The sequence below is a fragment of the Atta cephalotes genome, assembly GCF_000143395.1.
Source record: "Atta cephalotes unplaced genomic scaffold scaffold00081, whole genome shotgun sequence".
In the NCBI taxonomy this organism is placed as follows: Eukaryota; Metazoa; Arthropoda; class Insecta; order Hymenoptera; family Formicidae; genus Atta; species Atta cephalotes.
The window spans coordinates 520,171-547,695 of NW_012130145.1; the positions used below are offsets into that span (position 1 = coordinate 520,171).

General features: G+C 30.3%; 3 protein-coding genes across 3 annotated transcripts; 1 reads left to right on the forward strand and 2 right to left on the reverse strand.

Annotated features, from left to right (window-relative positions):
• Positions 1-542: 542 nt before the first annotated feature.
• Positions 543-6,782, reverse strand: LOC105624538 (GON-4-like protein). The gene is made up of 15 exons (XM_012205899.1): positions 6,343-6,782; positions 5,950-6,243; positions 5,553-5,824; positions 5,273-5,448; positions 4,982-5,178; positions 4,591-4,905; positions 4,330-4,522; positions 4,136-4,255; positions 3,316-3,966; positions 3,104-3,260; positions 2,478-3,033; positions 1,954-2,182; positions 1,270-1,858; positions 975-1,162; positions 543-593 (listed from the first exon to the last, which is right to left on the reverse strand). Exons 1-15 carry the CDS (start codon positions 6,780-6,782, stop codon positions 543-545), a joined length of 4,428 nt encoding a protein of 1,475 aa, XP_012061289.1.
• A 712-nt stretch (positions 6,783-7,494) lies between these two features.
• On the forward strand, positions 7,495-11,297 carry LOC105624541 (protein HIRA homolog). Its single transcript, XM_012205902.1, has 11 exons — positions 7,495-7,531; positions 7,614-7,676; positions 7,814-7,924; positions 8,001-8,596; positions 8,721-9,002; positions 9,229-9,485; positions 9,582-10,134; positions 10,208-10,397; positions 10,467-10,751; positions 10,996-11,090; positions 11,175-11,297. The coding sequence occupies exons 1-11, from the start codon at positions 7,495-7,497 to the stop codon at positions 11,295-11,297; spliced, it is 2,592 nt and encodes an 863-aa protein (XP_012061292.1).
• Positions 11,298-12,865: 1,568 nt separating this feature from the next.
• On the reverse strand, positions 12,866-18,831 carry LOC105624540 (autophagy-related protein 13). Its single transcript, XM_012205901.1, has 5 exons — positions 18,682-18,831; positions 14,553-14,901; positions 14,163-14,346; positions 13,758-14,082; positions 12,866-13,078 (listed from the first exon to the last, which is right to left on the reverse strand). Exons 1-5 carry the CDS (start codon positions 18,829-18,831, stop codon positions 12,866-12,868), a joined length of 1,221 nt encoding a protein of 406 aa, XP_012061291.1.
• Between the last annotated feature and the right edge of the window lie 8,694 nt (positions 18,832-27,525).

Below are 27,525 nucleotides of genomic sequence, written 5' to 3' on the forward strand. Positions count from 1 at the left end.
ACGTTACGTTACGTACGTTACGTACTTACGTTACGTTACGTTACGTTTTACGTTACGTTACGTACTTACTACTACTACTTACTACTACTTCTCTCTCTCTCTCTCTCTCTCTCTCTCTCTCTCTCTCTCTCTCTCTCTCTCTCTCTCTCTCTCTCTCTCTTCTCCCTACCATCTTTCTCTCAATAGGGTTGGAACGAATATTTGATAATGTTACTTCATTCTTATTTGTTTTTAAAAAATTCGACAATTATTTAGAGAAATTTAAAAGACATAGTAATCTTTCGAAAAAGATTTAAGATTTGAAACTCTTTTAATTTGAATTTCAACTTTTAACAAAATTACAGTTGCTTGCATTTTGAAGTTCATGCTACAAACTTTTTATTGAACCTATTACATTTTCTGTAATCCCTTCAAATGTAAAAAATTTTAATGCAAATAAAATTTATGCTGTACATACATACAAGTAGTAGATTCAATCAACTCTTTTGATACTTTTATTATATAATACAAAATCAGATTTCATTATATACACATATATACATTTACATCATTTTCTGAAGTAAAGAAAGCAAAGTTTGGCATCTCTCTTTCACCTACAATAAGGAATATTTATATATATATGTGTGTGTACGTATGTGTATGCGCGCGCGTGTATGTGTGTGTGTGTGTGTGTGTAAAAATATACAGGGTGTCCCAAAATTCACGCATTCAGAGAACAGGACATGATACTTTACGTTAAAATAAAGAATTTTTTTTCTTTTGCAAAATTGTATCTGACAAGTAGTTTTTGCAGAAGAGCAGATTAAAATTAACAAATAAACGCAAAAATTATTTATCGGGTGCAATTTTGCTAAAGGAAAAAGTTGTTTGTTTTAGCAGAAAGTATATGTTCTATATTCCGAATGCGCAAATTTTGGGACATCTTGTACATATATATATATATATATATATATTAAAAATAAATAGAATATTACTTGATCAACGGTACGATTTTCTAATTTTTCACTAATCAGTAGGAATGAATTTTCAGAATATTCCTTTTTGATATTTTGTAGCAAAATCATATCTTCCTGACGTGTCCATGGTTTATCATTAGTTAAATCGGATTTCGATGACATATTATTTTCCGTTGCTGTTATAAGCACTGTTTCTATATTTTTATCTATAAAACAAAAAATATACAAAATTAAAAAAGATACATTATTTAAGTGTTATATCATAATTATTATTATTCAAATTTTAAGAATATAATTCACAGATAAGACTTACTTGAATTAAAACCAATATTATTGCTTATATTTGAAGAAATTTGTGTTTTTGTAATTACTTCAGTACTTGACAAATTATCTGACATTGATAATTGCGTACAACTATTTTCAGTTTCTGTAAATTCACTTGTTTTTTCATGCCTTATAACATCAAGTTCATTTTGCTCTAATGAAACACTTTCTTCAATCTTTTTTTCTCGTTTATTCTTGCACTGAGATATACGCATTCTTTTATCTACAATTGCATGATCTACAGTTCCTATTCTTTTTAAAATTTTTCTTTGATCTGTTTTGAGCGTAAATTTGACATTTCTTTTTGACTTTGTTATTGCCTTTTCATTATCTTCATTATCTTTTATTGGCGAATATTTTGTAGCGCACTGTTTTTTACAAAGATCCTCGTGATTAGAATTATTCTTTGATGATTTCCGTCGTTTTTTAGAAGAAATTGATTGAGGAATGGTTTTATCAGCAATTTTTAATGATATTCGTGCAATATTTTCTAATTTCTCCTGATCCTCTCCGGCAAATGTAATTTTTGCAGGTCGTAATCCTTCAGGTGTTTGAAGATAAATTCTTCCATTAAGAAACTATTAAAAGAAGAGAAACAAATAGAATGAATATCCGTATTTAGGCAAACAAATGTAAAAGTTATATATTTAATATCGTTATATATGATGCATACTCGTATACCACAGGAAACACAATGTTCAGAATTATTTTTCGAACTTGCTTCATCAATATTATGACAATCACATTTACAATTCTCCCCACCATATGGATCCTCCTGATATGTCGCTGTTGGTAATTCTATATTTTCATATAACTCTGATGCATTTTCCATGTAAGTTGTGTTTTTATCATAAGGTCCTAATGGACATGTCATATTTTCAAACATATGAGGTGCAAACAAACTAAAAATATCAAACATAATTTTATATAATTATTAGGTTTCCATAATTTATAAATGATATAAAAATATTATATAGGAAATTGTACAATGTAACTTATACGAATTAATTCTTAATTATATTCACTTTCAGATATATTTTTTTATTTATTATACGTTGGAAAATAAAGTCTAAACGATTTAAATTATATGATTTTGTTCTTGTTTTACACATTAAATTTGGCCTAAAGTATTGATATACAATTAAGAATCACCATATATAATACATTTACTTTTCATTTATATAAAAAAGTTATTACCTTTCGGGAGGTTTTGCAGTAGGTAGAATTTGTAAGAACAAATCCATAACGAGTGGATGACCTTTAAAAACAGTATTCATAACGGCATAGACATTTTCTAAAGTTGTGTGTGGATCAGACGAAAGTTGTGTAATTGCCTGCATCATCTTTGCTATCCGTGATGGTTGCTTAGCAAAATATATTTGAGCAACATGAACAAAATCGTTCATTTTTTGTAACATCATATATTCGGCAGATTTACCAATTATTGCAGCTTGATGTGGTTTTAAAAATAATACAAAGTCTGTGCATACTTCTGGATAATTTTGTAATTTTTTACAAATTTCTTGATATAATTGGATTGTTAATATATCTTTTTTAATTGCATTATCTTCTATCTGTTTATTTGTTGAAAAATCTTCAGATCTATCAGTTATTGATGGGTCAGTAACTGTATGGTTAATACCGTCTAGTTTTTCACTATAATCCAAAAATAACTTTATCACAGCTTTAAACGTTTCTGGATCATTGGATTCTAATATCAAGTGTAATTTCTGAAGATATGACGCTGCAAATTCTATGTAAAAGAAGATATAAATTAAAAATAAATTTGATATATTTTATAATACAATCATACATTAACTTACTTGCTTCATGTTCTTCTTCGGTCAATGGATTTTCAGCTTTTAATAATCTTTTAATAATTTCTAATTCTCTAGTTTGTTTAGCTTTTTTCCTACTTACCGGATCTTTTATTATTGTACTACTAGCTAACATTAATTCTGCTATTTCTTCTTCATTATCCTAAAAAAAAATGGATAAATATATTACTCAACATTTTTTTAAGATAAGAACTCACAACTTTTGATGTGGAACAATGTTCATCAATATTTTTATCTGCGGCATCCTTTTCTTTAGATTTCAAGGTACTGCAATTGAACGAGTTTTTTGAACCTAAAGCTTGTGCCATCAATTTCATATTTTGAGCACTTTTTGTTTTTGCTAATCGTGGAGTGGTCTTTCGTATTTGTGGTAATTCTGGTGATATTTGTGGAGACTCCTTGGACATTTTTGAACTTCTAGTTAATACAGTATTTAATTTTATATTATTTTTATCTAATGATTTATCTGTTTGTATTGGCTCTACATCTAAAGTATCTACTTTTGAGGAGCAAGAATTTGTGTGCCCTTTATGTACCGCCGTTTTTCTTTTATGTGTTTCCATATTTTGTATACTATTATCAATTATTTTTTTATCTTCGCCGCTATCGAATTTGCAACCTTTTTTAGTAGAATTATCTATTTTAGATAAAGCTTTGGGATTTAAAGTTGCAGGTAATATCTTTGGTAACATATTTACAACTGGATTTCGTAAAAGATGGTTATTAGGGATACTAGGATATGATTTTATTATTGCGTTCATATTAATCCCTTCTTTAGCAAGAGAAAGATTACTGTACGAGTCAAATATATATCTACTTTTTGCCAAATCATTTTTATGCTCTTTTTGCTGTAATAATAAATAAGAAATTAATATTTATAATAATTAAATATTAACAGATTGAGGCAGGTTAAGTTGCAGGTGTTACATGTGTAATTTAACGTGTAAATAAAATACGACACAATAAATTACTGCTTTCTTCTATTAAATATAAATATAGTGTAATTGTTATACTTACAAGATATGTTTGCCATTTTAAAGATAAAAGTTCTATTGGTTGATCCTTTGGAGCTTTTAGTGGAAATTCAGATGTTACATAATGTATTATTTTAGGAGCGCAACCTTTTTCAAAATAATGCTGTAATAAATTTTATTTAATTGTATTTATGATATAAATCTCAAAAATATTTACAATATACAAATATTTAATACCTTGATTGGATTTTCATCTTTAGAAGAACGTCTTTTATAAATATGATGCAATATTCCTTGTGCATCTCTACATGGTAATAGATAATGGCTAATAAGTTGAACTGCATCGAACAACTGCATTTTTTTTGTATGAAATTTTTTTGATTTAGAAGAAACAAATGGCAAAAACTGCTCTATGCCCAGTGCAATTAAACTGGAAATGCAATATACTAAAATAAGATAAAATAAAATGTTTTAACACATAAATTTGAATATACTTACGTTTCCTCCGCTTTTGAATATGCAGGTTTCTTGTATTTAACTCCATTTCTGAAAGGTATCGACGGTAGAAGATGTGGATACATAAGAGCCTTACTTTCAATAAATAATTTCTCTAATTCAGGGAGAAATTGTTCGATATATCTATATTTATTTACACAATACATTTTAGTTTTAGCAGTTTCATTAGTTATATTCTTTTTGAAGTTTGTATAAAACTTGGTGTCATTAAACTTGTTTTCCCAAGTTGATACCAATTTTAAAGCTGCTTCCAAATTCTTTATATTAAATGCAGATTTCGGTCCATTACTCAAATATCTAATAAGTATGATATTTTTTATTAGAATTTATGATGTGATTGGTTTACTATATCTCTGATATTATATAATCATACCTTAAACTATTCAAGTTCTGTTTACATACTTTTGCCAATAAATGATATTCTGGATGCATGTAAGTCATAACAAAATGCTGTGCTATTAATTGTACGTGTTGTTGGAATTGTGTTGCTAATAGAAGACGTTCATAGTCCATCAATTTTGGCAATTCAGATTCTGCAAATACTGGTAAAAGATGTACTACAGAGGAATTCTGAAAGCGCAAGTATAAATTATTACAGTTTTTATTGAACTATATTACATTTGCATAAATTTACATTGTCCAAACGTGATATAATTTTTCTTACCATAACATCATTCTCAATTGGTGGTGTCGTATTATCTAGAACTTTTTTCTTTCTTGATACTTCTTGTTCTTGTGTCGAGAACATAGGAGTTAATTCAAGTAATTCTGCAATCAAATCATATTGCTCCTTACGAGGAACTTCTACTGCTCTATCTGTTCTAAGCTCTTCCTTGTCCCCTAATATTTGTTAAAGTTGGATATAATTTTTATGTGCAAAATATATCAAGAAAGTGAAATATAATATAGATAAAAATATTATATCATTTTATGAGAATGCATACATAAATCTGTTTCATCTTCCAAGATATTGTATTCTGGATCTGCGTCTGGATCATCTTCTACAGCTGGTTCTTGCGTCAAAGGTTGCGTAAATTCTTTTAAAAAGTTATCCCAATCTTCATCAAGTTCACAATCCCAATCATCAGTCATATCAGCAGTTATATCAGGTGGTATAAATGCTTGCTCTATTTCCTCCAAAGAAGTTTCACTTAAAGATAACTTGGAGCGTGTTCTTTGGCCAATACTCTCTTCTTCTGTTGTAATAGGCGGTACACTTAAAAATAATATTTATTATGAAATAAATCAATGATATTTTAAGATATTTTATGCAAGCAAAAAATGTTAAAAGCTCTCACAATACAATCAAATATAATAAAGATAGATATTTTTCACACATACGCAGGTATTTTAAAAATTCCTTCAGAATCATACAGTATATGCGATGACATTTGTTGTTGAGAAGAAGCTGTATCCTTATTGTTTGTTAATATTGATAATTGTGACTCAATATAATTATTTCCTATAATTTCTACTTCTCTATCATCGTCACTCTGTTTATCATGTTCAGGATTATATTCTTCATCAGATGAATCTTCTGGTAGCTCCTCCTGAATTAAAGCTTGTACTTCAGAGGAAGTTTTTTGTGCTGTAGTGATAGGCCATAGTATATCGACTTTGGCAGCTGCTAATTTTCTATAAAAAATAAATCAAAAGTTATATAAACTGCAAATAATCATTACTACACATAAAGAAAAAAATAAAAATTACAATATAAAAGTACATGACACATACTTAGCTTTAGCTCGTGTGAGTTTAGGACCAATATTAATATCATTTTCAGTATCTTGAAGCCATTTTTGTACCATTGTCATTAAATGTTCATAGGGGATTACGTGTTTCAAAATGTTTTTGACATTAGTGGCAGTTAAATTAGTTTTGGCAGCTTTAGCATCAAGTTGTCTCTCAATCTCTTCTTCCATTTCATTAAGTACCGATGCTTCTTCAACAGCTTCTCTCTTATGTTTACTAGACGGTTCATAATTATCCACTTCGGATATGTCGATTTGTAAGTCTGCATTTTCGGAATCAGTTGAGTTTTCACTATTAACGTCGTTAAAGTCAAAGTTAATTGAAAAAGAGAGGTTGCATTTCTTGGGTGATTCGGTAAAGGAAACCGAGGATGTTAATATGTCAGAGTCATTTTGCACAAGCTTATTTGTTGATTCCTCCATTTTAATGAAAATAACTTGTATTAAATTTATAATTCATTATAAATACCGGTTTTATTTTTCTGAAAAACGTCACTATTTCGATGCAACAAGCAATCTCCCTAACCATTTCTGACTCTTGTCAGAAAATTGTCATTAAGGTGCATTTTCATGAGCTGTTATTTCAGTGACAAAAAAAATCACGTGATGACTTTGTCGCAAAACTGAAGATTCGGATCTACGAGTTAAAAAGTGTTTAAAAGTCCTAAGTCGTAAGAAATTGACAATTATAAAATCTATTAAAAATGAAATCTATTATAGATAAAATCTATTATAAATTTTATAGATTTTAATTTTTATAGATCTATTACAAATTTTAATCTATTATAGATTTTATATTTATGATAGATAAAAATCTATTATAAATTCGGGATAAACACAAAGATGAAATAATATTAGGCACTTAAGTAATGTTTTCAAACGTAACCCCAATATTAAACAAGGGTGAGTAAAGGTAAAGTTAGATGAACTTTCTGAACACAGCCCAGCCTAATTTAATGCATGGTGTATTTTGTATATATACGACTGTATAAGGTTATGTCTTATATCTCGTGCGAATTTTTAAATTGTGCCGGGGACACTTCTTTATTAGCTCTAATATGTAACAAGATTTGAAAATTACTTATCAAATTAGCCTCGAAGATTACTTATCACATAGCTTCGAACGACGATAAAAATGAAGCTGGTCAAACCAAATTGGGTTACTCACGATGGTTTGTGATATTTTCTGCTATTGCATGATATCTCGAAAAGTTATAATTTTAATGAATAATTTTAATGTTTATTTTTCATCAGGATACCCAATATTTTCTATCGATATACATCCCAATGGAAAAAGGTTTGCTACTGGTGGTCAAGGTATACTTATTGTTTGTACATCTTACTCTTCAATGAAGATATATATTAAATTAGAGTAATATATTAGAAATGCCAATAAAATATCAGTAATATTTAAAATTTTATTTTTGTACTTATTATTGTTATATTTGAATTAGGTGGTGATTCAGGAAGAGTTGTTATATGGAATATGGAACCAGTAGTTAATGAGACTGCTGAATTAGATTCTAATGTTCCAAAGATGCTGTGCCAATTAGACAATCATCTTGGTAATTTAATTGATTAATTTTGTTTATGTTATTAACTCATAGATATAAAAAAAATTTTTTTTTAACTTTTATTTAGCATGCGTGAATTGTGTACGATGGAGCAATAGTGGATTGTTGGCATCAGGTGGTGTAGATAAGCTTATTATGATTTGGAGATTATCTGGATCAGGAGGAAGCTCTATTTTTGGTGGAAAAGCTAGTGTCGAAACTTGGAGATGTATCGCAACGTTACGCTCACACGAAGCTGATGTACTTGATCTTGCATGGGCACCACATAGTCCATGGTTGGCTTCTGCCTCAGTGGATAACAGTGTTATAGTATGGGATGCATCCAAGTTTCCTGCAGTAGTTGCAGTATTAAAAGGTCATACAGGTTTTGTAAAAGGAATTACTTGGGATCCTGTGGGGAAATATTTAGCATCTCAATCTGATGACAAAACATTGAGGGTATGGCATACTACGGATTGGACGGAAGCAGCTTTAATATCTGAGCCATTCGACGAATGTGGTGGCACAACTCATGTTCTAAGACTTTCCTGGAGTCCAGATGGTCAGTATTTAGTATCTGCCCATGCTATGAATGGAGGAGGACCTACAGCTCAAATAATTGAAAGGGATGGATGGACACAGGATAAAGATTTTGTTGGACATAGGAAGGCAGTAACTTGTGTTGTAAGTATTAGATATATTTCTTTTTTTATTCTTTCTTTTTTCTTTTTTCTTTTTTTTTTCTAATATTAAGAAGAAAATTTTTTAATCGAAAATTATTGTATTGAACATCTGTATAATATTTTAGAGATTTAATGGCAATATTCTACAGAAGAAACAACCAGGTTCCTCTAAGCCACAACAGTATTGCTGTGTTGCAATAGGATCACGAGATCGTTCTCTATCTGTATGGTTAACATCCTTGAAAAGACCTTTGGTCGTAATTCACGAGTTGTTTACACATTCTGTATTAGATGCTAGTTGGTCGCCATGTGGTCTTCGTCTTGCCGCATGTTCTTGGGATGGAACAGCTGTATTTATTGAATTTACTCAACAGGAATTAGGACAACCTCTTGATCCTGCTGAGCAAGTAATAACATATATATATATATATATATATATATATATATATATATATATATTTGCATGATGTAAACACACATACACATATATGTATGTATTTGTGTGCGCGCGCGTGTTTCTGTATATGAGTATGTACGCTACACATATGCAACTTATTGCCTTCATATATCTTGCAAAATTTTTTATTTAATTATTTTTAGTTTATAGAGTAACTAATTATTTTTGGTTTATAGAGTAGTTTACATGAACGATTGTATGGTAAACCATTGGTTCAAGGAGGTTGTATGGTGATGGAAGCACCAGAACTTCTCAATTTGAAACAACCGGCATCGAATCAATCTTTTCAAGTATCCGCTCCTAGCATTCCCCCTGTCACTAACACTGTAACTACTCCAGTTAAGGGACCTATTAATAAACAAATTGAAACGAGGACTTCAGATGGGAAAAGAAGAATTACTCCTATGTTTATTCCACCGCCAGCAGATACAATGTAAGTTAAAATATATAAACTTCCTATTTATAAAAATATTTATGTCTGGATTTGATATTAAATCTTGTAATGTTTTTTTTTTTAATCAATTTTCAGAGATACAAATATCAGTGGTAGTTTAGGCACACCGACGTTCACCAGTAAAGTACAAACGAAAAGCTCAATTGTGATAGAAAAACGTAACGATGTTGTTGCACCCAATGTCACTTCGTCATCCAAATCAGTTGCTGTCGATGCTCCAGAATCCTCCCTTACATTGAAACGCAAGGAACAAACAACACCAAAGATACACCATTCGTCGCCGAATAAAAAGCCTAAATTCGTATCTGATAGGAACGTAGGTCAGATGTTACTGCCTCCATTGAAGCCGTCCAGCTCATTGTCCCAACAGGCGGGACATTATGCTGTGACTGTCACTAACAGTCATGGCTTGGCTCATTTACAAGTATTTAAAGGCACAGATTCTGAACCGACATGGGATCTCTATTTAGGATATAGTGCTGTGGCATTAGCGGCATCACCGGCTGTGATAGCCTTGGGTTTGGAAGATGGGAGTCTTCATACATTTCATCCTGCAAAAGGATGTCGATCAGCACCACCATTAGCTCCACCGGCACCTTTAGCAAAAGTTCATGCTGTTGGAAATGCGGTAACTTGTTCATCGATTTAATGCATCATGAGTGTTTATAATGTTTGTTTATAATTATTAAAAAATGTAATAGGTGATGGTAATATCGAGCTGTGGTGCGGTTCGCGTGTGGGAAATAGGAAATACATGCAGAATGATCGTTTCAACTTCGGCTGCTCATTTAGCAGCGCCTGGAGCGTCTTTGTTGTCATGCACTTTATATAATGGAATGCCTCATGTAGCATTTACTAATGCACGAGCGTATATGTATCATAAGGATATGGGTATAGCAAAATCTTATTTTTCATTATATATGATTACATAACAATTATATATATATACATTATATACAGGGACGTGGCTATTAATTGGAGACAGTCAGGATCCAGTTTGGCGATGGTCATCATTCAATGTACTGAGTACTTCTGGCAATAGAACGCCTAGAGGACCTCTATCATCATTACAGGAAGGACTGCTTAGAACCTCCGGGAATATTTTACCAAATCCGCGATTACCGCATAGTGCACCAAGCGTAGTTTCTTATTTGGAACAGCAATTACTCGCATCTAAAGCTCTTGGAAGTGCTCAAGAGTACATTCATTGGCTTATGGCTTTGGTGTCATTCTTATTAACGCAAGGTACGCCATGCAATTTATATTTTACTCTCATATATTTTTTATAATATGAAATATGGATTTCCGAAACGGATTACTGTTCATCTCATATCTTTTCATTAATAATCTTTAATTCTTCTCATCAAATCTCCTCGTATAAATTGAGGCATACGTAGATGAGACTCGATATTGAATTTGAGATTCGTTGATTATGAGTCGACTGCTCTTATATGAAGTAATGCATCGTTCTCTTTCCAATATTTCTTAGACGGTTTGGAGAAACGTCTAAGGCTAATTTTGGACGATCTTTTGGGTCCAAGTCATACATCAGCTTCCAAAAGTGCATGGGACCCTGTTATTTTGGTACTATTTATATTCGTCATTAATTTTATTATTTTTAATTTGATTATATTATAATATTTATTTTTCATGTCAAATATCATATAGGGAATAAAGAAACATAAACTTCTGGGCGATGTACTGGCTGTAATTGGTGGCCATCTTCGTTGGCAAAGATTGTACCTCGAATATTCGGAGCAATTAACGACACTGAAGAATCAAACTAATTAACGTAATTTATTCAACAGTGCAAATTCATTATACCAAAAGCAAGTAATTTTCTTTTCTTATGAATATCTTGTATATTTTTAAAGATATCTGTATGGATATATATTAAGATTGTACAGTTTTTATAACATTTATGGCTTGACACAAATGTATGATAATGAGTAAACAATTTTTAGTATATTAGTATTTATTAAAAAAAAATTATTTGATTTCCCTTCTCGATAATACTATTTAACGGGTGATTTACTTAAAAAAAAAAATGGATGTAGATAATGATTATAGATTACAGATAAATTCATAATATATCGATAAATAAAAATCTTTTTTAAATTGTCTTTCTATAAATTATTCATTTTTATTATAACATATAATTTTAATAATTTTAAAAATCAAAAATTAATTTTTATGATTTATAATTATTGAAATGAATTAAATCAAATTTAATGGATAGGATAATTACTAGATTATTTCATAATCAACTTATATTTATTGTTTAATCTTAGAGTATTCAAGTGCAATTTACACTTTATACAAGCAATAAATTATATTAAGTAATCAATTATCACAACTAGCATTTACTCTGCTGATTATTACATATATATATTACATAAAATCTTTGCAATGTACATTATGTATTAGCAAAACATTTGAATGATTAATTTTATTTAGGCTATTGAAGAGAGAGAAAAAATCATTTGTGTTTCAATTCTTAATTTATATTTTCTAAATCATAAAATTATTCGATGCAAAACATAACAGTGTATCAATGATCTTTTTGACATATAACTGACAAAAATTATTTTAATATTTGAAGTTGGATGTACATATACGAATGAACAACGAATACAAATTAGACATTTTACTGCTAAAACTGCTTAGAAATACATACTGTAACAAATAAAATATATATATATATATATATATATATATATATAAGCAACATTTAAAAAGTTTATGAATATACAGAAGATTCACTATCATTTTTTTCATTTTTAAGTCCTTCGTAGTCACACTTCCTGAAAATTTTATGTTGATCACACATGGAGCAAAATGACTCCAACATTTTAATTGATATTTACAGTTTTTTGTTCTTTAAAATCACAAAAATTACTGAACAAACTTTAAACTGTAGAATATGGAAATGTAATGTCGTTTTAAAGAATTTTTAATTTTAACATTAAAAAAAATCGCAGACTGATGTCCAAAGAATAATATGCGGCTGAAAGCGCAAAAAGGATATTTTAAACTTCGAATAAATGGCAGTTTAAATTCCGTCTTAAAAAAAGATCTTAGAAACATAAAGTGCCTCCCAGTGACTACAAAGGGTTAAATTAGATTATAATAAAAAAAACATGCAGTAATCGTCGGACATCTTTATTGTAGTTGCATTTGTAGGTGTAGAAAATATCAAATTTATCTAAATATTTATTACAAACATGAAAAGAATCAGCACAGGAAATGAAATATTCACATTGTTCATTTAATGTACATCCACTATAATGATTGATTTGTACACAAAAGTTGTGTACAATCAAATCTTTGTTTAAATCTTGTCAGCAGACTTTCTAACTTTAATTATTATTTTCTGTGTGATACAAAGATGACAAAATGTCCTCGTAGTGTTGCATGTTTGTCTCAAATGTTTCCAATTGTTTAGTGAGATCTCCCAATTGTTCCGCAAGTGTCCTTTCTTCCATAAAGGCTTGCAATTGTGGAGCGCTTTGACACTCTCGATAAAACGCCCCTACATCGCTATTGGTATTCGTGACAGCGAATGGAGTTTTCTGTAACAATATTTGAAATTTGTTTCGTACACAAATGCAGTATAAAATTTGCCCAAGTTATGAGAATAAAAATATCTTTCCCTATTTAAACAAAATATATAAATATAAAAAATTTTAAAATATTAATCTTTATATATTATTCTTGTATATTAATATTTATATATTTTATAAAATGTTTGTAAAATGTATTATATATAATTTTTATTCAAAAGAAAGTAAATAAAAAATAATATAATCTAAAAAATCTACAAATCTAAAAAGAGTTTTTCTATTTTTTATTGAGATAAAATAATTAGAATTTCAATTTATAGCAATACTGCTACTAAAAAAAATTTTACAATAATTCTTTTCTCGAATTTTAAATTGGTATAGAATAATAAATTTATTTATTTATTTATTTATTTATTATATTTTCTTATCTACAGATTTTCTTATCTATTTCTTTATGTTTAAAAGATTTTCTATATAAATATGTATATTTCTTTCATTATAGCCTTCAAATTTAAACTTTAATTGAAACTTAAATTAAATATTACAATTTTAAAAGAAAAGTGCAAAATATTTTTTTACAACTAGGCGAAATATTATTTCTCGGTATCAGGCAAATTTCACACTGTAAAACATATACATATATATAATACATTATCGTGCATCAGTTCGGATTGAGAGCATCAATTACCAAATCTACCATAATAAAATCATCGTTGGCGCTAGTCATTGAACAACTACTCCTTCTAGATCCGTTTTGAGATTTCGAAATTGTGTTATCATTATTAAGTCTCTCGTTATTTCCATTGTTACTATCAGTTGTAAGAGCTGCCATTGTAGTCTTCGTACTAGGTTCTACTAGTGATATTGGAGGAGGCGACGTTTGTTTGGGTGTTAATAGCGAACTGAATGGTACGTCTGGTATCACGAGATCTTCCTCATTGACAATAACAGGTTTGTTTATTACAAATGCACCAACTTTGATGGTGTCACTAAGTGATTTTGATGTTTCTTCACTACATTTAAATTAAAATATTATTAAAATATAAACATTTTTCATTAAATACATGTAAATATTTTAATCATGTTTACTGACCTTTGCTGATATCGTGCATGACGCGGACTTAAGTCTGAATGAAAATGATCACTCTTAAGCATGATAGAATCTCGTCCCTTATGAGTGGGCGATATCGTCATTTTTGTTCTATAAGAAACTGATAGATGTATAGTGCCTACTGGAGTACACAATTGACCTACTCTTACATGTTTATAGTTATCACCTGTTATAAAACGGACATTATTCAATGAGAAATCATGTTATACAGCAAATTAATATATATTACATTGAAAAATTAAAAAATTGATTCTTATAAAATAATTCGCATACTGCACATTTCATATATTTATAAATAAATAAATTCTGAAATATATAAATTTAAAAAAATAAAGAATAATTCTGTGAATTATTCTTCATTGATACACTAACCTAAATTATGTAGCTGAGGCTCTCCCATGTATATTCGATAGCACATGGTATAGGAATCAGGTCCTTGACGTCTACTCAATTTATAAGCAGGCGTAACTCTTGATACAGAAAGCAAGGACTTCAATAAAATCCCCATTCTGTTATACACAGTATATGTTACTCGTACAGCTGGATCACTTTGCTCTGGCAAAACGCTGAGGCTCCAAGTTTCTAAAACCATTTTGTCACCCTCTACTGTTTTTAGAGAAATTTCTATGCATAGAGGTACAGCTGAGCTTACTATCTCTCCACATAGTGCCCTTTTAGCATCAGCTGACACCTCTGGTAGTTCCTTTATTGCCAGATTAAACTACAACATCAAATATGGAAATATTTATTTTATTTTCTTTCTTAAATCCTTCAAATAATAAATAGTAGAATTAAAAATGACTATATGAATCATCCAATTTATTTGGTTTAATCCAATATTTTGCATCTCAGAAAGTTCTTTATAAAAAATAATAATTTTTATAAGATATACTGAATATAAAAAATACTTTTCAATAATGTTTAAAATATAATTACTATAATTTTAAATTATCTTGGCATTTAGCAAAACTGAATCTTTAACTGAATCATATATTTCTCGGAAAAGTAGTCAAAACGTGGTGAGAGGTTGTAAGAAAACTATTAGGTCGATTGATTTAATTTTTTTTTATTTTAAAGATGAATACTCTTAAGGAGCGTAAAACGTACACTAAAAAATTAACAAAAAACTGTGTCCAGTAGCATAGAATGTATTTTTTTGGATCGGATCAAACGGTAGGCATGATTCAGCTCATAATATTTATCTGAAACAAAAATTTTTTAATTTTTATTATTTTTTATAATCATAGTTCTCATGTGACAAAAGGGATTTAAACAAAAATATTACGGAAATGATCACAATTTAAAGTCATTTTCACAAAAAAAATTATCTATTTTTTATTGTTATTCAAAAATAGTTATATTCAAAAAAACTCTCGTCAGCGAATCTTAATTTAGAATATGTATCAAAAATAAAGTTAATCGGACGAACGGTGAGACTTATTATGCCCATCGTTCTGAAAAATGCTATTTCGAGAAAAATGTGTTTAAAGTTTTGCAAGAGTTTTTAAGTGGGATAAAATGAAAAACTTTTTACTTACATTTAATCAGCGATGCCTGTATCATAAAGTTGTCCCTCCTCTACAGTATGATCCTCTTCTTACTGCAATCTCATCTGTCTACGATGAATTCTCGCTTCCTGCACTCGAAGTTCGTCCGTTGAAACACTGCTGTGCGACGGTCTCTTGTTACATAGTATGCTGCATTGCCAATGGTGCAATTTAAAGTTTGTAAAATTGTTAACAGAGATATGTAGCCTTCGTTAAATATTACTGTTGCGATATATATGGCGATTTCAACAATCACAGAGTCGCTATATATCTCTTTTGGAGCAATCTTTCATATGAGAATTTAGACTCTCATTCGATTTTTTTGAGTATAGTCGTCGTATAATACATCTTGAAAGTAAATATTCTTCGTTAAAGTTCTTGTACACAGGTCGAATAGCATTTACAATTTAGAAAGAGCTAGCTTATATCTGTATTCATTTGAATTGTTGGCAGCATACGCTCGTTGCCATAAGCACCACGATTCTTCTCTGGGTGAGTAATAATGTTCCGGTTTCTCATCCTTTGAAATTTTAAATAAAAGAATGTTGCCTATATATAGCTTTTTTCATCTCTTCAATAGAATCAGTGTGTCTCCTGGCTAGACCGTAATAGAGTTCATCGATCATTTCGCCTGTAAGATTTCCTCCGAAACTTTTTGTTTTTTTTTACAGGGACACGAAGACGCGTTTCCTCTTTATGGTCTACATATTTTTTTTGTACCGGAATATCATATGGAATGTTATAATGTTGTTTTCGAAATATCTCGAAATCTTTTACCGTCACCGATGTAAGTATTTCACTCCGTGCAATTGAAATGATCGCTGAAATATTTCCTGCATTTCACTTCTTTCATAATTTACGGTACAGTCATGCTCTTCAATCCAATTTGCATATTCCTCGGTGTTATTTTTTTTCTCCCAATATTCACAGGCTTTACATTAAGACGATTTTATAATATCTATAATTTTTCTTGTCAAAAATCCCATGAGTTACTACATGGAAAAGAAGTGAAAATCTATACTTTTTCGAAGTCCCATCTCAGAAAACAGTTCTTCCTTCATCCTCAAATGTATCTTCTTAAGTTTTTTCGCAGTTGCAGCATTTTTTAATGAAATATCACAAACAATTTTTGCAACAGTCATCAATTTATTAACAGAAAGAAATATGCTGTGGCTCACACTCATCACATTGTATTACAATTTTAAATCCAAGGCTTCGAATGTCAGCTTCTGTAAATTTTAATGTCACCTCCGTATGTTTTGCATTTTACATACGTACTAACTATAAACACTACAAAAAAGTTTAAAATTCGATAGCTGAAAGTTGCATCTATTATCACTTCATAATCTTGTCGTTCTTTTAACTTTTTTGCAGATCCAAAAACTACACTCGTCGTAGCTTCTTCGAATTCTATTTTTTCGTCAAAGACCGTTTTTTTAATGGATCGGGAAAGTCATCTTGAATCGTTTCTTGATTCTTTTTGGTCGATATATATTCATCCTGTCATTTTTATATTTATTTATTTATAAGGCCCGATTGCACCAACGTTTTGGTTTTGATTTTAAATGAAGTTTAAAATTCTCTCTGCCTCTTTTTTACTTTAAAACAAGATAGAGTTTTAAGTTTCGCTTAAAGTCAAGTAACGTTGGTGCAATCGAACCTTATCTGAAATACTAAACACGCGATATATACAAATAAACACGCGACTGAAATGTACTTTTCCACAGCTCTAAGTCAGCTATGGATTTTAAATGGGCTCAATAATACATTATAGATTCGATCCAATACAGAGCGATACCTAACTAATTTTGTTAAAACAGCTATAACTTTATCAATAATTCGAATATCGAGTTCACTTTGTTTTAAAATATTTCTAAGACTTGTGTATGTACCTTTTAAAATAAGAAAAAAAAATCGATTTTTTGAAGCTGAGAAACGTATATGACCCCTTAAGTATTTCTTACTAAAAAGATCTTGCAATTTTTTGATATTTCAATATAGAAATAATAAGACATAATAAAAGAAAACTATTCTAAATATAAATTTTAGTGTTACACTGAATAAACACAAATAGAAATAAAAAAACATTGAATTGATGCTGTTTGTTTTTCCATTTGCTTTATATATTCCATTTGTTTGTTATATACATTTACTAATAAAAATGAATTTAAATAAATATGTATACTTTAATATATAATTAATCCTCCTATGAAGGTCAGATGGGATATATTCTACAGCTTCATCTATTTTACATGTGCTGTTTAATAAAGAAACAAGTTTTATGATATTAGGTAGGTTTCCAGGCCTAACTCTTAATCGAGGTTCAACTTGTTTCTCATCTCTTTTTAATTCTACAATTGGAAAGAGATAATGAATAAATTGAATCTCAAAGAGTTAATTGTGAGTTGTGAAACTAGGCCTTAGGCTGGATTTTCACCTTTTGATAAACTTCAGCTCACTGTCTTACTCTCTTATCTTTTCACTCTTTTATTCTTTTGTTTATCTAGTAGATAAATTATCACTTAGTTCATCCAAAGATGGAATGATCAGTCCTTAAATACAAATCAACACAAACATTATTCTATCTTTCCTGACATTTCAGAGAACAACAAAGATAGAGCAACAATTGTGTAAACTTGTGTCACCACCAAATGGAAAAAGATTCGTTCTGTTTCATGCATGGTGTACATGATATATCATTTTATTCTCGTTGTTCACCAAATATTAAAGTAAAATAAAATAATATATTATGCATGAAATGGAATGCATGGAACGTATTCAAAGCATACAATATTTCTTCAGAAATAATGCAAAGCCATAAAGAAAAGTTCAAAAATGTTAGTGTTTGTACTGCATCTGTCCAATACACGTGCATATATAACTTAAAAATAAAAATCGATCAGCATTTTTTGATGAAACCAGATAAATTGGACTGAAATAAACTTTACTTTTACCCAGTCGCCAGCTGACGAGTCCGGCTTGCATGTGGTATTGACTTTCTGGCCAGATCTTGACTGCACTATGACTTGGGCAGCCCTCAACGCAAGATACTTGGTAAACTTCTCCAAATCCTTTTTGTCTTGCATGCTTAGCTGTGTTGACATTTTATACCGCTGCAATTATAATCGCGGCACTACAGGTGTTCCTCGAACACGTGAGAACGGAAAATACGTATATCGTAGCATCGTAACGGAATAGATGCATCGCATCCTCGAACACGTGTAACCGTGTCTCTCTTTCCTTTTCTCTTTTTCTCTCTCACACACACGGCAAAGATCAAGATTGCAAATGCTTACATGCACCCGATGCGCGATCGACGCACTTTGAGCTCTTTACACGGACTTCGGAATTCGTAAGTAGACTTGAGCGCACGCACGATACGCTTTCTCGAAAAGTTCATGGATAAAATCGACAACATTGTCGCGCTGCGTACGATCACAATTCACACGACAGATAACGTCCCTTCGAAAATCGAATGTTGTCATGAATATTGTTTTATCAGAACTAGTTGACAATTTGAAAAATTTGAATTCACTTACGAAAAAGAATTAAAATACATAAGAATATACCAACGAAATTTTCTGTCTTCCTACTTTTACAATGAACTTTACAAAGTACAAATCGATTGAAAGAGTAGTCGTTGCTAAGCACATAGTATATAAGAATCTAAGATATACATGCCCATGATATGAAGGTACCATTTCATGCTGACGCTTGATGCTCATTTTTAGTGTCAAAATAGGTCACGTGATTAAAATTGACACTTGATATTCGTCAATTTCTAAGTAAAATTGACATTTGCTATTCGTTAATTTTTATCACGTGATCTGTTTTGACGCTGAAAATGATTAAAATTGACGTTTGCTATTCGTTAATTTTTATCACATGATCTGTTTCGACGCTGAAAATGAGCGTCGAACGTCAGCATGAAAAGGCACCTTAAGAAGACAAGGGCTATTCAGAACGCGCTTTTATCTCTGAAATTCTAGTATGCGTAAGGCTGGATTTTAATCATAACTCTTATCTTTAATCTTAACTATGACATTCATTTTCAGCGTCAAAATAGGTCACATGATTAAAATTGATACTTGATATTCGTCAATTTCTATCACATGTCTTACTTTGACATCGAAAATGAGCGTCGGCATGAAAGGCATCTTAACGTAAATTTAGCATATTAACGTATTAACATCGTTGTAACGCGTTCTGAATATGGGTCATGTAGAGTCCCTATAAGATAATTGTATCAATCTTGTCAAAATTTTCATTGGTTTGAAGTAAAATGGTGGAACCAATCATCGATGCTATTATATCCTCACTTTGAATATCGTGAACGCGGTGATTTAAATTTTAGAAATTGTAAGAGTAGAATTTACGTTAAATTATATAATATTAACAAATAGAATTAATTTTAAAATACAAGATATTGACAGAAATAGATCTGTTTCCTAGCTTAACTAGTTTTACACTTTTGGAACTGAAATGATGATACGAAACAATGATGAAATAAAACTTTCATTTAAAAATACTTTTATTTTACGAAAATGTTTTGCCATCGTCAAACTGTTATATATTGATAATTTTAAACGCCCTTTTTGACAATATATTTTAATCCTAAATGTAATAAATCGTTTCATGATTTTATGTGAAATATTGTGACAATTTTTAAGTATCTTACAGTGTCTTATATGATTGATGATAAGGTTAGAATGTCACTTTTGATGTTTTCGTAACACATAATATTTGTATCTTTTATATACTTTTAATTCGAAATCTTTATAATAACGTATAGGATATTTATAATTTTGATACTAAAAGAAGCATTGGCCTAGTTTAAACCAGATCAGAATCAACCAACTACAATCAAGATTCCCCTATTACAATCGAATGACAAGGAAATGCTCGACAGGGGAATGTGGATTAGCTGGTCCACGCTTAACGCTCTGGAACGCTCCCAGTAGTCCTCATTACGTCATTACTTTCGCTCCCACTTTCGCTCCAGCTGCCTCGCCACGGGAGGTAGGTTAAGGGCGCTGTCCAATCAGAGCTCTGGGATATAATATCGAACTTATTAGAGCTCTGATTAGACAGCTTGTTATTCCCTGTTGTTTGCCTATTGTGTTTAAGCTTTTAGTGGGAGCATTCTAAGCATTTGGCGGGAAAGTATAAGCGAAAATATAGATAAAAAGATGAAAAATAAAGATAAAACATATTTTTAAGATGCGATAATTACATCTAACTGATGAAGAAACAAATATTGTATACGTTTTTGACTTAAATGATGAAAAATTTGCTTGTGCTTCAGAAGATAATTCTTTATCATTCATTTTATGCTTCTGAATACATCCCAAACAGTATAAAATACGAAAAGATAATGAAAAGAAATCTTTTTTAAATTGTCTTTCCGACAAAGCGAAAATATGTCTAAAAGATGACGAAAAGACATTGTTTTTAGATCATCTTTTCAGTAAAAGCAAAAGATGTCTATAAGACGTATTTTAGTTTTCTTCCTCTTTTCATTATCTTTTTGTATTTTGTGCTGTTTGGGAATGTTGTTACAATTTATTTATATATAATACATATAATATGAATGTTTCATGAAAACCTTACTCTACATAGATTTAAATATAATATTAATATTTTAATATACTTTGTAATAAACTTTGATTATTTTTGATTTTTTCAGATTTAGAATATTGTACTGAATTATTTATAAAGGCAAAGGCGACAATGCGTTCTACAGCCTTCAATTCTAAACATATTTGTTCGCTTTGCCTCTTTCAAAATTTGACTTATTATTATTTGAATTTCTTCTTCATCATCTTGATACATACAAGTTGATATGTTGCTAATATTCAAAATATATATTAAAATTGGAACTAGAATTTAATTCCATCACAATGAAATTTTCTTTATGGTTACTCCCACCTTTAATTAATTTAATCAAAATTAGATCAAATTAGATTAATTAGATTAGACAAAATATAATTTTTTCTTATTTATACTAATCCGCGTTTGATATTTATCAAAGTTTATCATGAGTAAATCTCATTCAATACAAGAATCGGATTTTTATTTTCCCTTGTATAGGTTAAAATTGGCATCGGTCTTATGTAACGAAAATTTAAATTCATATGGCGCTACAAATGTTACAATCGGTCCACTAGCGTAGAAATTTATAACATTAAGCATTTGTAACATTAATGGACCAACCGGAGCGTAGCATTTAGAACATAGCGTTCAGAGCATAAGAAGCATCAAGTTGACCACAGCCAAAATAAGGTGACTATGAATACGGATGTTAGTCACACTCTTATCTTTTCCACCATGTTAGTAATCTAGCAGGAAAACAAGCAACTGTAGTGCCGCAAGATTTATCCGTTTTTCAAGAGTGATAAGAGTTATTCTCATTTGTAGAGAAATTTGGAAAATTTGTTGATTGGTATGCGTAATAATACAAGATGGTACACTATTGTATAGTGAATGGTTGCTACAGTACTTCTGATAAATGTAATGGTGAACGTATAAGTTTCTTTCATTTACCAAAAAATCAAATTATGCGTGAAACTTGGCTGCAAAGAATCGGAGAAAGTCGCATACGTCACAAAGAACAATTTGGTAAGTTCATTCTCAATTATATTTAAGTATTTTAAACATCAACTATCCTATGCTAGACAACATATTAACATAGATTCTCCATTAGAATGCATTACTTTATCTATAATTTTACTGTGACTAACTTATATGATTTTTCTGTATTTTTGAAGCATATTATAAAATTACATTTTATATGTTTAGCAAGAATATGTTCATTGCATTTTTCGGAAGATTCATTCATGGTACCAAAAAGGAAATCGAAAGTTACAGAGGACAAGAGAAGACAACGCCTTTTACAAACTGCTGTGCCAACTTTATTGTTAACACCAACAGAAAACAAGTATAACTTTTGCAATTGTTTTGTTATTGTTTTTTATGAGATAAATAGTATCATGCATTTTTAACACGTTTCAGAACAGATACTATGATAAATATGGATTTTAAAATTATTCGTCGAGAATTTCTACTTGTTAGTAAACCAGGCACAAGTAGAGACAAGAATGAAGAAGTCAGCAGTGGAATTGATACAGTGAATAAATCTTGCGGCAACGTTACTTCTGATAACATGAACGAAACTGATGGCATTGCGGTAGCATCAACAATGTGTTCTAAAAGGTAAAATAAAAAATGATTTGTATACTAACGATGCCCCTCTTGAAAAAAATCACATCACAAAGTTAAAATAAAATCATGTAATTAAGACAAATAAATCATATAACAGATTATTTCAAATCAGTCCACTACATGATTTTTTTAAATTACGCAATTTGAAAAGTTGTATGATGATATGTTTTTTGCTTCTATTTCTATCATTTAATTCTTTAAAATTTGATAACTCTAAAATTACATTGATGGAATTATTTTTAATATTAATATATAATATTTTTAATATTAGATGTGGGAAAAAGTTTGTGGCATTTTTTTTAATGCCATCTAACGGGAAAAACACCATGAACTTTTTCTCACACCTAATATTTTTCAAATTACATAAAAATCATGTACATTTTACATGTAAGCGTTTTCTCACGACTCGACGTAAAGGTCTTATGATGTTGACAGTCAGAGACAAAATGAGAATCAATATAATAAAGTGTAGTCATGTAGTCATTGAATAAAAATAAAAATAAGAATAAAAGGGGGTAAAACCAATGTCACAATTCCATAAACAAATTTATATATAGTGGATCTAAAAAATACGTATCATTCTGTAAATTCAAATTCTGTTTCTGTTGCTTTATATGGATCACTTCCGAAATCTTTTTCTTCAGTCTTTTATATCTTTTATCTTCCAGTCTTCCAGTTTTTAAGTACCTTTTCCTCGTCTAATATCTTGATATTTTCCCAATCTCAAAATCATATATTAATGACTAATTCTATGTTCCGTTATTACGGTAAGTTGATATAATTGAAATTCAAACAAATGATTTTAATATTTCTCTAATTTTTCGTTTTCATGTTTCTTTTGAATGACTACACAACAAATCTGACAATTTGATGAGCGATATAATTCTACTTAGTGACGCATGTATATGACTTCGGTTTTATTTTACTTTATATAAGTTTTTATATTATTATTGTATAAGTTAATATTTTTGATAATCATTGGGCTATTCATTATATAGCTAATTTGATATTTGGATAAAGAAGAATGAACTAAATTGTCGGAAATCATTAATTTGGAATCATTAATTTGCGTTACTTATATAATTCGATTTATATTTTATATTGATAAGGACCTGAATTGAAGGATCGAAATTTAATTAAATTAATTTTATTCGTTTTATTACATTCACATGAAAATAAAGAATTTTCTGCATCCGAATAGCTGATGTTAGGATCTGATGGGCTTTTTTACATTTTTCGTTATGTAACTTTGTGACGTGATTCTTTTCAGTAAGGTGTTATTTTCAGATCCTCATACACTGTTACAAAAGTTTTCGACTACGATCGCACATAATGCAAAATTCTTATATGTCATTTCTCTATTCACATGATTTTGTTAATCATCAATATTACTTAAATATATCTCGTATATTTATACAGTAATCTGTGGTTGAACGAATCGTACTGAGTAAGTCATACCATCAAGTACATTACACACTTAGGATTGAAGATGCCATTACATGAAGTGCGGAAATGAAACATGGAAACGCGGAAGACAAAATTAAACTTTACTAGATTTCTGCGCATTCTGTTTTACCTGTTTTAATCTCTTAATATTACATACAATTTGGAACACAATTTGAACGGAAAAACGGAACGGAGAATTAGCAATTATTAATTTTTAATTTGGTATTTATTGATTAAAGTGCTTATATTCAATACATAAGCTGAAAAGATAAGCATATTAATAAAAATTGCAATAAATTAAGTGATTAATTTTTTTTAATGGATACAAAGTGCATTCACTACATCATTCTGCTTTTCCACGGAAATTGTGTTCCATGTAATTAGGAGAAATAGGCGGAATAGAACGCGTGGAAATCTAATAAAATAATTAGTTAAGTTTTGTCTTTCGCATTTCCGTATTTTTACGCTTCATGTAATGACATGTTGAGTTCAGTTACACATTTCTTAGAAGCTACGCTGTGCATGGAAATGCTTTCATCAAGATAGGATAGGACTGAGATTTTAAGCATTAACAAATAAATACAACTGTTACTGATTTTTTTATAGATCACCGAGATTTGAACCATATGTGTACAACAAAAGAGCGATCGCTACAAGAAAGTACAAACAACGTGATAAGGCGCATTCAAATATTATCTCAGAAGGAACCGTAACATGTTGTAACATGGAAACTACCCCTTTATCGATACGTAGACAACAGTATTTATTTTTTTATATGTACTTTTTATATCTCGTGTCAGAAATATGAACAAACTTTTCTCGTGAAATGCTATGTACTCTACCAATTTTTGTTGTTATACTTATTTTTTTAATTTTTACAATAATATAAATATATTAATAATGTAAAAATTAATAATAGTAAATTTTGAAAAAAATATTTTAATTATATGTGTAAATGTATTTATATTATTAAAAGTTAAAAAAAATGTAATTTCAACAAAAATGTTATTTAATGTATATGAATTTTATTTTATTTTAAATAACAAATTATGAATTATACGATAATGTCTTTCCAGAATTTCCATGGAAAACCATAACGAAAGCATCAAAAGCAGTGACTCAAAACCAATCGAAATGTACGACTTACAAATAGATGTGACGTCCGTTAAAACAGAACATTGTTCATCACCTGAACTTGATATTAAATCAGAATGTACAGATTTTGCAATGCAAATTCCATTGGAACTAGATACATTGAAGCAACAATTGCAAGAGAAAGACGAACAATTGAAAAAGATATTTGCCGAAAAGGAACAAATATTGCAGTTGATTAACGATCAAACACAATTGGCGATCACTACTGCGGTCAAGAAAACTTTCGAAGACGAAAGAGAAGAATATGTCATAGGGCTATTAAAACCCTATTTTACAGAAGGGCAAATTCGGTGTATTTTGGAGAAAAAAAATGGATTCAATGGTCTATTGATGACTATGCTGCAGCCATTTCGTTACAGAGTGTAAGTCCTAAAGGTTACTGTTATCTTCGAACGAAATTGCATTACCCTTTGCCATCGTTAGCATCATTAAGAGAATGGGCATTAAAAAAGTTCCGTATTGAAGAAGGATTTTTAACTGACGTTCTAACTGTAATGCGAGAGAAAGGCAAGGAACTGTCATCGCTAGAAAAACTTGCTGTTCTCAGTTTCGACGAAATGACCGTCTCTTCTGAAATAAATTTTGATGCTAAACTCGAAAAATTGGTTGGCCCATATGGAAAAGTGCAAGTCATGATGGTTCGCGGTTTATTCAGCAATTGGAAACAACCGATTTATTACAAATTTGACCAACCAATGAACAAATGCATTCTACTAGAGTCCATAACACGCTTGTACAGTGCTGGTTATCAAGTAATCGCCATAGTTTCAGACATGGATAACCGAGGTGTTTGGACAGAATTGGACATCAGTCCTTATAAATATAATAAATACTTTTTCCACCACCCTGTGAACGAAGAGGAAAAAATATTTGTTTTTGCAGATGTTCCACATCTGCTGAAACTCTTGAGAAATTGGTTATTTGACGACGGACTGTTATTAGGAAATAGCAAAGAATTATTTACTCGTGAAATCTTTCAGACACTTGTCGATATGAGCAATGTTGACGGTCTACATGTCGCTCATCGTATTACTCAACAATTGCTAGATGTTCGTGGTTCGCAACGTGAATCAATTAAATCAGCAGCAAGAATTTGGTCGCATACAACTGCTAAAGCGATTCAGTGGGCTGGCGAACAAGGGCTTTTGAAAACTTCGGAATACGAGAGGTTTTCAGAATTCGTATCGACAGTCAACAAGTGGTTCGATGTGCACAATTCAAAATTAAGATACGGATCGCATCCAGGAGTCAATGGTTATGGACAAAACTTAGAGACACAAGAATCAATTTTACTGTTGATGACTTTATATACTGAGAACATTCGAGTTGGTTCCAGAAAGGCATTAATGCCTTTTCAAAAAGGTATTCTTGTAAGCAATCGATCTTTACGAGCATTGTTCCAGTATCTACAAATAAAATATCCAGTGGACTGCCAGTATATCATTACGAGAAGACTTCAGCTGGATGTTCTGGAAAATTTCTTCACTTATTTAAGATCAATGGATACGTTCAAGGATCATCTCTCAGCATTTGACTTTAAATATAGACTTCGTTGGTACATTCTGGGTAATCATTCGCAAGCTGTATTTACTTTAAACAGAAACACCAAAGGAGACATGGATCCTACTTGTATGTCTTCTTCCATTAGCGATGTGACAAATCCAAGTGCTAAAAAATCGATGACAACTCCAGTGACTTGGACGGCAGAAGCAAATACGTCTCAGAAGCTCTCGTCTATGCCAATGACACTGTACTCTTCGAAATCAAATGATTCTTCCTTTTTGCAAGAGGAAGAAACGTTCGAACGTACAGAAGAATGCGCTGACGAAATAATTTTAACCAAAGAATTATTCTCCAATATTATTAATATTTCTCCGGACGAATTAATAGAAGCCAATAATTATGACAATAATGAATCAACGATTGATACTTGCTTCGATGATATTTATGATGATGAGCTATTTGACATAATAAAG

Excerpts from the sequence above, each read along its gene's own strand:
- LOC105624541 (XM_012205902.1), top strand. The coding sequence starts at position 7,495 with ATGAAGCTGGTCAAACCAAATTGGGTTACTCACGATG. Across the intron at positions 7,677-7,813 it reads GTTTGCTACTGGTGGTCAAG|GTGGTGATTCAGGAAGAGTT; the intron begins GTATACTTATTG and ends TATTTGAATTAG. Across the intron at positions 10,398-10,466 it reads TATGTATCATAAGGATATGG|GGACGTGGCTATTAATTGGA; the intron begins GTATAGCAAAAT and ends CATTATATACAG.
- LOC105624540 (XM_012205901.1), bottom strand. The coding sequence starts at position 18,831 with ATGTCAACACAGCTAAGCATGCAAGACAAAAAGGATTTGGAGAAGTTT. Across the intron at positions 14,347-14,552 it reads GCCTCAGCTACATAATTTAG|GTGATAACTATAAACATGTA; the intron begins GTTAGTGTATCA and ends GTTTTATAACAG. Across the intron at positions 13,079-13,757 it reads ATTTTATTATGGTAGATTTG|AAAACTCCATTCGCTGTCAC; the intron begins GTAATTGATGCT and ends ATATTGTTACAG.
- LOC105624538 (XM_012205899.1), bottom strand. The coding sequence starts at position 6,782 with ATGGAGGAATCAACAAATAAGCTTGTGCAAAATGACTCTGACATATTA. Across the intron at positions 6,244-6,342 it reads CTCACACGAGCTAAAGCTAA|AAAATTAGCAGCTGCCAAAG; the intron begins GTATGTGTCATG and ends TATTTTTTATAG. Across the intron at positions 5,179-5,272 it reads CAATTGAGAATGATGTTATG|AATTCCTCTGTAGTACATCT; the intron begins GTAAGAAAAATT and ends TTGCGCTTTCAG.